This window comes from Nilaparvata lugens, unplaced genomic scaffold (assembly GCF_014356525.2).
Source record: "Nilaparvata lugens isolate BPH unplaced genomic scaffold, ASM1435652v1 scaffold5922, whole genome shotgun sequence".
Lineage (NCBI taxonomy): Eukaryota > Metazoa > Arthropoda > Insecta > Hemiptera > Delphacidae > Nilaparvata > Nilaparvata lugens.
Genome location: NW_024091695.1, coordinates 1 through 13,612, shown reverse-complemented (window position 1 = coordinate 13,612; position 13,612 = coordinate 1). Strand labels below are relative to the sequence as shown.

At 35.6% G+C, this 13,612-nt stretch overlaps 1 protein-coding gene across 1 annotated transcript; it reads left to right on the top strand.

The window, feature by feature from the left end:
- Positions 1 to 884: 884 nt before the first annotated feature.
- LOC120356135 (zinc finger protein 462-like) lies at positions 885 to 13,604 on the top strand (the record flags this gene model as incomplete). The annotated part of the gene is made up of 5 exons (XM_039444982.1): positions 885 to 1,209; positions 2,359 to 2,558; positions 4,476 to 4,744; positions 8,163 to 8,518; positions 13,233 to 13,604. Coding segments are annotated over exons 3-5 (977 nt in total), but the record flags the coding sequence as incomplete, so codon positions are not given.
- Between the last annotated feature and the right edge of the window lie 8 nt (positions 13,605 to 13,612).

The following is a 13,612-nucleotide window of genomic DNA, read 5'->3' as shown; positions in this document are numbered from 1 at the left end:
TTCACGTGATGTGTGGTATTTTATCTATACTAGAAAAATATTCATGTTGTATAGGGTAGAAGTGGTAGGTTTGCATAATTTTTAAAACCCCCTAAAAAATACGCCTTTTTTGAAAATTCGTAGCTCCGGAACTAAAAATGGTAGAATCCTGAGCGACCACTCAATTTATTTGAAATTTCATTCTCTTCTATTTTGTCGAGAATAATTTTTCTTGAGAAACTCAAGGTTCACGAGATAAAATGGAAAAATTGAAAAAAGTCCGAAATTTTGGGGGTTTTGGGGGTGAAGCCGCCCTCTGGCGTGTCAGCAAATTTCAGATTCGAATTCAGCGCCCCAAAATACATATTGAACTGCCGAGAAAAATTCTTTCGGGGCTGTTTCCTGAAAAACGACCATTTGACTGGACTAATAATACAGTATTCTAATTTACAATCAGCTACCTCTTATTTTTTAGATCACTAATTACACCCATGAACCAATCTTATGAAGAGGTACCTATATTATAAGGGGTGGACTGTATTCCAGCGTACAAATGTGAATACAAAGACTACGGTACATCAAAATGTGAATACCAAACAAAAATCAATACAAGACCGCGCTCACGCCCCCCAAACTTCAACAACCAAACAGGCATTCTATCTTGAGATCACAATATTCACACCCTTATACTTTCAAGACAAACTACTATCTTATCTCCTTTATTTACATTGTCTTTATTTTGTATACGATGATTAGAAGCATAGTTGGATATGGAGACATACCCTTTGAGTGGGTGGCCACCCTTCGATTTGCACCCACCCAGCGGTCGCCTAGCAACGGGCAGCTCACCCCCTCGCTCCACCAACGGGTCACGTGACTACCCCTCAACCGTCCCCCGCACAAGTGCACACACAGCGAGGTGTAGTGTGTAGAGCCAGAGAACAGAAAGCAGGCTGCTCGTTCGTTTTCGATTCCGATAGTTATTTTGATTTGATAAATTCCAATGTGTCTCGGCCATAATTCTGGCAAATAGTATTTGTGAAATTGACATTCCGATGAGTGTTGTATGAGTGTGAGTTGGGACTTCTGCGATCGATACTGAAATGGACAAAACACAAAACATTTGCGGTGCAAATATTTCTTCGTCTGTACAGATTGCAGTCGTCGTCTGCTAGCTTCTTTTCAACCAATCAATTTTGTAGCCGCTGCACTTGAAAAATGCAAAATCAGGTAAATTTTGTCGGCATCGGATGGTTTTGTGTTGTAGTTTTGTACTCTATTGATTAATCTGTTGTTATAAACTTATCGTTTAACCTTAAAGGGTTGATGAATTACAAATATGTGGGCAAACTAGGCATAAAAATGAAGAAATTTTTGATTGAGTCAATGATATCTGATTAGGATATAGAATTATGTTGCATTATGTTAATCTATTCTGTTATCTTGTAATCGTCTTATTATCGTTTAAAGGGTTACAGTTTAGGCCTATAATTTATTATAAGTTAATAAATAGGCTAATTTATTATGAATATATTCTGCAAAAGAATAAATGGAAAAAGTATACAGATATGTTGACTGATATTATTTTTATGTCTGTATCTAGGTGTTGAGATTACCGTAGTGATAAATGGTTGGTTGGATTGTATGTTGCATTCACTTATTCGGCTATCATAACCTTATCGTTCAACTCTGAAGGATTGATAAGTTCAATCAATTACCGTACATAAGTTAATAAAAAAGTAATAAATTCATTTTTGACATTCAATTATTGTTAAACGATTTTCTATTAAAACTTAATAAAATAAATTAAGCTCAAATAATATCTACCTTGTTGGGAATTAAGTTAATTGAGACAAAACAAAATATGGAACTCACCTTACTAAATGTACGGTAGGATTATGATAAACTCTTGATAACGATATCAATATGAGGTTATGTATGGCTGATAAAGTAAATTGTACTTGATATAGCTATACAAGGAAACGTAATGTAGACTACGTTTACGTATACAATAGGCTCACCTTATGTAGCCTACTGTATTTTTTAGTCTGAAGCAGATATATCTTAGAAATTATAGGCCTATAGGTAACGATTTTTGAAAAAAATAGAAGAATCGCCACTTCTTATATTCTGTGAATCCTTTATGAAGATAGGTAATGAAATCTGATTATGGTTTTATGATAATTATACCGTAACTTCTATTCTAATTCGTTTATAATAATTATTAAAATAATAATAAGAATGTCTCATTAATAATATATTTGAAGCATCAGGTTTTCTTCATTGAATTTTTGTTCTAAATTAATGAATTATTGTTAGAAGGAGTACAATTTAAAATAACAGTACCTATATTTTAAATATTGAATTTTATTTTTGCAGAGGCCGGTGATGATTGCAATAATGATTGAAAAGAGGAGAGACGATTGATTATTGCATTTGAAAGTCACAACAAAATGAATTGTTAGCAATCATAGGAATGTCAACAATCGACATCGAGAAATATAATGGAAACGTCTCGTTACGTCATTGAATTTCAACTTTATTGAACTAAAAACTATCACCTTCAACTTTGGGGAAGAGTAAGTTTCAAATATAATTCAATATAATATCGAATTAAGATACTGTGAGGGCATGGGAAATTCCTAATCATGGCATACTAAAAAATTATCCAAGCGTCTAATAATTTTGATTAATTTCTTTATTTCAATTGAAGGCTTCCTTACAGGTGGAAATAAATGAGAATCAAATGCGAATGAATGTAACGTAATAAATATTAAATGAATATTCAAAGCCTTGCTAATCAATGTATGTGATTAGAAGGATAATATCATTAGTTCTTGTATGGGAGAATTCACACATTGATAGAGTGAAAATGTGTAAAAACTCTAATAAGGGAAAGGGGCAATGTTATTCATTTTCTGCAGGGCAGGAATTCATCGGAAAACTTCGACTTTAGCATTTTTATCGATAAGTTACTTCAATTTTAGGGGGTGTGCAAACAGACAGTGGCGTATCCACAAAAAAATCCGTGGGGGGGGGTTATCATACATAAATAACATTGGCAAAGAATGCACGTAAACTTCAGGGGTCTGGGGGATATGGAATTATACCCCCTCACCAAAGGGGGGTCCGGGGCTCTCCCCCGGAAAAGTTTGAAAATATGCCTTCAATTCGAGTGATTTTACGCAATTTCTACCTAGAAACTACCTTACATTCCATTCAAGTTGATTTGTGTTCAGTAGTACAAGATATAAAACATAGGTGCTTTCTCATTCTATGATGAAACCTAGCTAAACTGAAGTCGGTTTGATGTATTTTTTCAGCAAATTTAGGATTTGATCGACTTGAGGTGATTGATTAAAGAAGGAACAGATAGTTCTCTGTGAAGTCTCAACTTATGAATGGCGTTTCAACCCATAATTTTCATAATTATTATATTGAAGACAGTTTAATTTGGAGTTTTTCACCGAATTTAGAAGCCGATCAGATTGAGATGATGAAAGAAGGAACAGATAATTTTCTGTAACGCTCCAAGTTATGAATGACAGTACAATTTTATTTGTTCAGCGAAACCGAGAGCCTGAATTTGAGGTGATGGAGAAGGTTTATAAGAAAAATTTACATGGTATTGTATGGTAAACGATATTGCAACGTTTCAAGTTGATCTGAGGTTTGAATGATCCCAACCAAATTAATTGTTTCTGTAACTTTTCAAGTGTAACGGTTCAATTTGACGTTTTTCAACCAATTTTTCAGTCGATCAGCCAGATAGGTGATGAAAGAAGGAACAGAAAATATTATGTAACTTTTCAACTCATTAATGACGGATTAATTTGACGTATTTCAGTGAAATAGGAGCAGATCAGGTTGAGGGCGTTGAGGCGATGAAAGAATGAACAATTTCCTGTTATGTTTTAACTTATTAATGACGCTTTTACTTAGAATCTTAATTATTAAAACTGAACAATTTGACGTATTTCAGCGAATTTAGGAGCAGATCACGTTGAGGGCGTTGAGGCGATGAAAGAATGAACAATTTCCTGTTATGTTCCAACTTATTAATGACGTTTCAACTTATTATAATCTTGATAATTAAACCGGTTCGATTTGACGTATTTCAGCGAATTTAGGAGCAGATCACGTTGAGGGCGTTGAGGCGATGAAAGAATGAACAATTTCCTGTTATGTTTCAACTTATTAATGACGTTTTAACTTATAATCTTAATAAATAAAACGGTTCAATTTGACCTATTTCAGCGAATTTAGGAGCAGATCACGTTGAGGGCGTTGGGGCGATGGAAGAATGAAGAATTTCCTGTTATGTTTCAACTTATTAATGACGTTTTTACAGCGAATTTAGGAGCAGATCACGTTGAAGGCGTTGAGGCGATGAAAGAATGAACAATTTCCTGTTATGTTTCAACTTATTAATGACGTTTTTACTTATAATCTTAATAGATAAAACGGTTCAATTTGACGTTTTCCAGCGAATTTAGGAGCCGATCAGCTTGAGGTGATGAAAGAAGCGACTGGCGGCATCAGAATGGAGATGTACGAGGACATGTTCAAGGAGATCACCCGCAAGCTGTATGGAAACAACGAGGATGACAAGGATTCCAACGACGCGGCTGCTGGTGTCCTCAAAATGGTGTCCGCCCAGTTCACCACTGCAGACGACTCCTCCAAAAAGGAGGATCACTCCATCAGCTCCTTCAGTTTAAACTCGTTGATGGACAGTAGCTACTCGCAGATGTCTTCGCTACAGGTATTACAAGCTACATTCCCACATATACCTACTCAGTTTCCCACGAATGGTAGTGTAACAGCCGAACGCCTTAGATTCTACATGAAATTTACAACGAGAAATATCCAGTACAATTTTTTTATATCGATTTATTTCTTTCCGGTTCTCATTGATTTGAATATTGGTTTGGGGTTTAACATCAATTATTAACTTTTGTGTAGTTGAGAAGTTGATATTGTGGTAATTATTCATATTGAAATTTCTTAGTCTTTTTCATTCAATATCAATTATTAATCTCATATTAATTAATTCATTTTCTTTTACTCAGAAAGATATATAATGTTATATTGTTTCATTAATTTATTTTATATTTTTTCTTGTATTTCTCTTTATTAATTTTCATTTAGAAGAATAATCATTGTATTTGATTTGTTTTTGGTTATCACCTAGTGAATATAATGTTAACACGAAATTACTTCGTATTTTTTCTTTCTCATTGTACCATTTATTAGAAGTACTTTTAGTAGGCTATTTTTTATTTTTTCCTACAGATACCCTGAAAAGTGACCATTTGTGCACTGATTGCAGGCTGCAAAGAATCACTTTTCCGCACTAGTGCGCAAAGTGAGTACTTTGCGTACTCCAGATTTGCAGCATGACAACGCAAAATAGTTAGTAGGTTATATGGAGCACCAGTGCAGCAAAATCAAAATTAAGTTGGTAACAGTGACTGCTGTGGCTGCTATAGTGAGCAGAGGTGCAACGAAGCACAACGCGCTAATTATTAAGTAGATATTATAATGGAGGACAACGACAGCACAGTGCCACCACAGCACACACCACACAGCTGCCCCCCGCCATTCAAACACACATACATTATTCAGGCAATTTTACCCATAATTACCCACTTTTCATATTCAATGGTAACTGTAGGAAAAATGTAATGTGAAATACGTGCGCAAAGTTCGTTTGCTGCACTCAAGAAACCATTCCGCATTCGCCTACGGCTCGGGCGTAAACGTTTCTTTCGATGCAGCAAACTGTCACTTTGCGCACTAGTTGCACAAATAACTATTATTTATCTTGTCTTCCTGTTTTTTTCATGTTTCAGTATTTTTTTTACTTTGTACTGCTCTCTTTATGATCAATTTATGATGGTGTTATAAAAATTCTTCACGAATTCACAGCTAGCGCACAAGTCTGACTTTGCTGGCTGTGCCAAAACATTAAGATTTATTATAATTTACATTTGTCTCATGTATCTTGTATTTTAGCGAAATAAATGAATATCATGATGGAAGCTACACTTTTTAGAACGAGAACCTTTTTCCCCTCTTGAAGGGAAAACTATTTGACATGGAGCTATGCTCAATTTATTGTGTGGGGTGGATCCTGCCAGAATTTGGAGAGGGTGTTTAAGCTCAAAAAAAAACTGTTAGTGCAATAAAAGGTATTATGCATTTAGAATCCTGTAGGAACCACTTCAAAGAATTCGACATACCAACCGTTCCCTCTATTTATATCTATGAGGTGATTATGCATATTAGAAGAAAGACTATGACTAGAAATGCTGATTCGCAAGGATACAATACAAGGAATAGAGGAGACTATTTTATTTTATTTATTTATTGATATACATATACATATAAAGGCTCACAGACTGTACCATTAAGAGCCTTTTTTACACAATCAATAGATAACCATACTACATAATAGAGGAAACTTAAAAGATGAAAAAATTATGGAAAAAGCAATAAAAGAGAATAAGATAAAAAGTAAATGAAAAATTGGAATAATAATAATTAAATGCTTATAGACTGTATCACAAAACAGCTCTTTCTTCACTGTATTACAGAACAGCTCTTTTTGAGAAAAAACCAACATATATGGGCCTTAAATTTATTAGAAGGCTTCCTACTCATTTGAAAAATTGTGAAGATACCTATCAATGTTTTTGAGGAGTTGAAAAGTTTTTTGATAGTTGGAGTATTCTATACCAAAGATGAGTATGTGTGTAGGGTTCCTTTGTGTGATTTTTTCTTCTCTTCTTGTGTTACTGTATGTGTTATAATTTTTGACAATTCCTATACTCTGATTAGAGTCTCTGGGAAGCTTTAAAAAACAAACAAATGCGGTATAAATTCTAAGAAAGATCCAAAGAAAGTAATTTGGTATCGGCCTGATTAATTAATTATCAGGGTTATTATGTTAGAATTTATTGGTGAAATGCGACATTTTTCATATTATATTCATTGTGATTTGGAATCAAAGAACGAATGTTGAAGTATTTTCACATATATGTTAGTGTATTCAAAAATATTGTATTTGAGATGATTCAATTTGTTTCAAATATTGCTTGTTAAAATGAACTCTTTTCTAGTCATTCACGAATTTACTGGTCATTTTATTACTTGTTTTCATTGTTTCTCACATATTAAATTTCGTATATTTATGCTGGTAATAATTTATACCTTAGAATTCTCCCACATTAATGTAGCTACAAAATTCCTAATCAAACATCACATTGTCGGTTAATTTTGTTATTGCTATATTTGTAAATTTCTATGGAATTCTTTTTCAAACCATTTGTGTATTTTTTTAATTTCTAATGTTAATTTTGAATATTGTTATTATAATTATTATTAAACGAAAATCCAAATTAAATGCTGTAATTCAGCCCGAAGACTTCTGCTACTGCAAATATTGACAACAGGGTAAACAGCAAGATGGAACGCTACTGGGTACGCGACTAGGTGCCACCCCGACTACTTGACACCCCGACTACTTGTCCCTTTTAAAACCGGTTTTTAGGGGACAAGTAGACGTGAGCCATACCCGTCTAGTTGTATCCTTTCTGAGGAGGTGACAACTAGTCGGGGGACACCCTGACGCGAGGGTGCGAGGTGTCAAGTTGTCGTTTATGGTCATGACTAGTTGGCACCTTTGGTCCAGTAGGTGTCAAGTAGTCGGGGGGACAATTTGACGGCAATGGTATATTTTTACGAGGGTACAAGTAGTCGCCTATGGCCAAAATGACTAGGTGTCAAGTAGTCGGGGTGACAACTGGACGGCTACCCGCGCTACTATACAAAAATTATTTGTCAGCCCGGGAATCGAACCCAGTACCTCCTGATTGCCGGTCAGGAATGCTTACCCTTACACCAAAGTGACAATCTCTGGATAGCAGCGCTCATTGTATACGAAGCCATAGCGGCCAGCCAGTCTATTGTTATTCCATCCCTATTGTTATTATAATATTATCGTAGCAGGATTTTTTGTAATGTTCGTGTTTTGATTATTTGTGCTGTTAATCAAGAATGTATTATGTATCTGATTAGGATAGCAACTCCTATTTGTATGAGTACTTGCTCAATAACAAATAATAAAACTATTCGATTTAATTCGTATAATTACAAAACTGTATTCGTTTGTATTCTAGTCATCTCCGTTCAGCAGCATCGACAAGCTAGAGGACGACCGTTGGATTAGCAGTGAGGAGACCCTGGAGTGGACCAACTCCAAGATCGCTAGCTACAACTCTGTTCAAAAACTGTTCCGGTGCAACGAGTGCGAGTGCGTCGGTTACCTGTCACGTGTGGCCGAGCACTGGCTGGGCACGCACGCGAACCTGCGCGTGTTCCAGTGTCCGCAGTGCGCCTACTCGAGCGCCTGGGCGCGATGTGTGCGCATGCATTTGGCGCGCCAACACAACGTCTGTCAGGAGCAGAGTGAGACGGGCGCAGTGCTCTGGAAGGAGAGTCCTGTACTTGAGGAGGTTACCAAGTATCTTCAGAGGTGACTATTTCTTTTCTTAGCCCACAGGTAGACTACTATTCATTAGCTTAGATCATCAGATTAGACATTAAATTAGAATTTCCACGTGAATGGCGTATTGAAGAAGAATTTTTACTTAACCTTCCGGGACGCGCGCCTATTTTTGTAACACGAGGACGCGCGCGTTGTACTTGGTTCCTTCATCAAAATAGCTACTATATCAATTTATATGTGCAACTTTTACCATTATTTTCATTACAATACTATTTTTGAATGTTAGTATGATATTTTTTGTATGTTTTGGATTTTTAATAATTATTAGAGGGATAATCGTAATGTTAGAAAGCTTTTAATACACATAGTAAAAACTCCGTACAGAAACTTACCTTTCATTCAATGTTTGAATTTCTTTTTTATTTCTCAATTTGTGTTTGTTCAGGCCACTTCAGCTCTATTCGATTGTAAACAATCTCGCTCTCTTTTGAATTGAGGTACTAAATATGCTGGTTAGTGCAATATAAAATCTCATCAATTATATCAAGGCTAATAACTGATAAAAATGCCTCAACTCTTTATCTTTTGCATTCTTAACCACCTTCTTTGTACCAGGGAGAATTTTTATAATATTTTTATTCTTAGTGTTGCTGGTTGTTGCTACTTACACCAAATTGTTTCACCATCCTTCCCATGAATAAACTCAATATCATCATGTTCGGGAGAATTTTCATCAACGAGATTACTGGTTTCTCATTCACTTCCATTGTCACCTTCTAATTCACTATCATCCAAAAATTCGTTGTATTCTAAAACTTCCTCACTGTCATCTGAAAAGTCAATGTTTTGCTCATCTTCTGAACTACTTTCATTGAGGAGTCGGTCTATTTCACCTTAGAACATCTGACATCACGAAAATTGTCAGAACTGTTTATAATTAACAAAATTAATGATAACTCATCTGAAACTATCGGTAAAATCACACTCACTTTCGAAAAATGGACCACTAGACTTCAAACTTTACACTAAGCTAGGACGATGTAAAAAGTACAACATTTCTGACACCGGTCTCTTCAACACTGAATAGGGTATGACCAGTGATTGATTTTAATGCAATATTTTGTCTATGAGCGGAGCTAGATGTTGCGGAGGAATACTTGAAGGTTACCAACCTCACGGATGTGAATTTCCATGGTGCATGGGTAACGCTAAATGGACTAGCAAATGATGGCGGCCAGACAAACGTACGTTCTCCTGACCGAAAACTACACAACATCTCAAAGAAATTGAAAATATACAGTGTATATGTAGACATTTGAGACTCATGAGCTCTATATGTGTTGTGTATCTGCCAAACGCTAAATAAAATAAATAAATGAAGAAGATGAACTCTAGCCTCTATTCACTCAGGGTATTGTCCAATTATTGCAGCCAGACAACACTGAGAACCATCTACTTTGCCAACATTCATTCAAAATTCAAATTTATTTATTTGCCATAAAATAATACAGATTCTCACCTGTTTTTCGGAATAGGCCTCTATGGAGGAACATCTCTTGGAAACTTGAAAAACTGTTCATAGAACAGAAAAAAACAGTGAGAATCATCATAAGATTAGGTTTCGGAGAGTCTGTATGAGAGAAATTTAAAATCCTCAATATCTTGAACATTATACACCATGATTCAAAAAGAATACCACAACTTTGAAAATCTGTTTAATCAAGGAAACATAATAGAAACTGGGGTTGCAAATCAAAATTAAGAGTATTGAAATAAGTTATTCCCCACTAGAAAACAAGTTCACAAATGTTCAATGTGACCCCCTCCAGACACTCGAGTGATATCAATACCATACTCGAACTCGTTGCACACCCTCAGTAGCATATCGGGCCTAACAGTTTGTATAGCTGCTGTTATTTCTTGTTTGAGCTCCTCAATGTTAGCTGGTAGAGGCGGTCGATACACCTTATCTTTAACGTACCCCCATAGAAAAAAATCGCAGATGGTGAGGTCAGGGCTTCTTGGAGGCCAGTGATGAAGTGCTCTGTCTCGAGCTGCTTGGCGGCCGATCCATTGCCTCGGATAGTTTTCATTCAAATAGGCACGGACAGATGAGTGCCAATGGGGTGGTGCTCCATCCTGCTGGAATATGGAACTAAAAATAACTTTGGAGCTTCCTAAATCAATGACAGATAGTGCTCCACTCTCCGTTTATTCTTTGCAGAGTTATCAATTTTCAAAGTTGTGGTATTCTTTTTGAATCACGGTGTATAATAGAATGTACTGATTATAATATGATAGTAGAATGAATGATTATATAATAGAATGTATGTATCCTGACTCTAAAATTTAAAAATGAAGAATAAGTTAACAATGAGTAGCATACATGCTCAAGAAGAACTTATGTACTTCAGCAACACAGAAGACAAACGTCTTTGAAAAACGTTTCTCCTATATGGCAGCTAAATTCTTCAACCAGCTACCAAATTAATTTCAGAGAGGAGGATGATGCGAAAATGGAGGGAAGGCATTTGATAGTATTTGAATAAAGCATGTATCATATCCAAATGTCTCCACTTCATTCTACTGTACCTTGCCGTTCTAATATGTTCTGACACATTTGAATACAAGCACCACTTTTCAACACTCAGCTACCTTCTCTGACACACTAAATCTCTATGAGAAAATATGTCTCTAGGAATGTATGACTCTCTTGGTTTTCCGACACTCCAAAAATAGATACTGTCTTCTTCTTCAGCTTCATCATTCGATTGATAGACAGCTTTCCATCGTTTTCTGGCCAGAGCTGTACTTTTCAGTTGGATGTAGCTCTGGATCCCTAGATCTTTGGTAACTTGCTTCAGATATTGTAGCCGGGGTCTTCCACGAACCTTTTGTCCAATTATTATAACTTCCAGTATTCTTAACGAGAATTCGTTGTGTCTAAATCTATGGCCAAACCAAGAATGTCGTCCTTTCAAATACGCAAAAGTGATCGCTTTTCCTCAACCCTTTGAAATACTTCCTCATTAGTAATTTTATCCGTCCATCTCAGCTTGAGCATCCGTCTCCAGCATCATACCTCAAAGGCCATTTAGTGCTCTTTCCTATACCAATACCAAATAGTCCAGGTTTCTGAGCCATAGAGTGCAATACTCTAAATGCAGCTTCTTAATTATCTTTTCCTAATTTGTAAATAGAGACTATTTGAGGGAAGGATATTATGACCATGCATCGTTTACTGATGAAAATAGCCTTTGCTTCTTCTATACGACGTCTTTTATCATATCAAATAAATAAATAATTTTTTATTGTCATTAAGCAACATTGGCAATAGACAAAGTGAAAACTAATACTAGACATTATACAAGACAGAAGGATATAAGTTAATGTAATTGAAAGTATATAAGCTATACATATATAAACACAAACATAACTACATCTAAAGTAAACCCAAAAGAATTCAAATATTCATCACAATACAAACACAGTGCTAAACAATATCTGTCCCTTTCATCTACAGTAATAAGACTACCCAAGTATTTAAATTTAATAGATATTGTATGAGGTAAAATAAAAAATGAAAATGGCATGAATGTCCGAAACTTGTTGTGATAAAATCAAATCAAATCTTTATTTGTCCCAAAAACATAATTACAATGACAAAAATGGTTGTAAATGGAAAAAGTAAAATACAATATAAAATGAAAAAGAAAAATACCATTAATAGGATTATACATAACTATATTAAAAACGGGAAGTCCCTGCAAGGTTCGAGGAACCTGAGCGCAGAGGCCGAGTGTTCAATGCTTAACAGTACATGAAAATAATAATGGGATATTATTAAGAAATAGGGAAAAGAAAAAGTGAGTGAGGAAGGGAAGAGAAAGAGCAGAGTGAAGGCTTAGATGAAAGTAAAGAATAGTTGAAAATTACATAAAAAACATGAGAAGTCTTTATACTAAGCTATGAGGAAATTACATTGCCAAAATTACATTGTTCGAGATTATCCATGTATGAATTTCAATTAGCAGTTTTCTATTCAATTTACTAGTGATAAAATGGTTAGGAATAACATTGATGAGCTTTGATACCTGATATAAAAATTGTTTTCTACAAATTGATATAATAGTATCTGTAATTTGAAAGGTAATAGATGAGGGACGGAGGTTATACGGTGAAACACGCAGGTTGAAAAGATTCATATGTTTATTTATGTATATGATTAAATTTTTTATGTAAAGCTGCCTGACAGTTAAAACATCTAGCTCACTAAACAGAAACTCACTTGGATAGAGTCTGGGTTTTCCCAATATAGCTCTTATAAGGTGTTTTTGAATTACAAGAAGTTTCTCCAAGTGGTTTGAGTATGTTCCACCCCAAATTTTTATTCCATATTGCAGAAATGATTGAATGTAGGCAAAATATATGAGTCTTGAGATTTTTTTATTACCAACTTGGCTGATATTACGGAATTTACTTATCCAATGTCTGAGTTTGTTACATGTACTATTGATGTGAACATCCCAACGCAAATGTTGATCAATCAAAAAGGGTACTAAGATTTGTATTTCTATTTATATTACAATAAGTAGCCCTAAACAGAAAAAAGACAATTGTATGAGGTGTCACAGTGATTCTTCGTGATTAAATTTTCAAATAGCCCTACCAAAATTAGATGGAAGATGTGATATTTTGTATGTAAGCTATTGAATTCTAAACGATTTTATTTATTTGTCAGGTTGAAGGCGAAGATCGAGGATGAACATGTGATGGAGGAGGAGGTGGAGGAGGAGGGGGTGGTTGAGGAGGTGGAGGAAAGCTCACAACCACTACTAATACACGAACAACCAGAAGAAGAACAACTGGAGGAACAACAACAACAACAACAACAGCTAGATCCGTCACCACCGCCTCCGGAACAACCTCCCTCACAACCGGAAATACTCGCCATCCCCTCCCCACCATCCACAGTGGAGTTCATAGTCGAAACGAAACCGGCCGAGGTGCAAACAGACAGCCCGAAACGGTACAACTGCGCGTTCTGTCACTACGCCACCGATCGACGCGACCTCTACACTCGCCACGAGAACATCCACAAGGAGGAGAAACCGTTCTTCT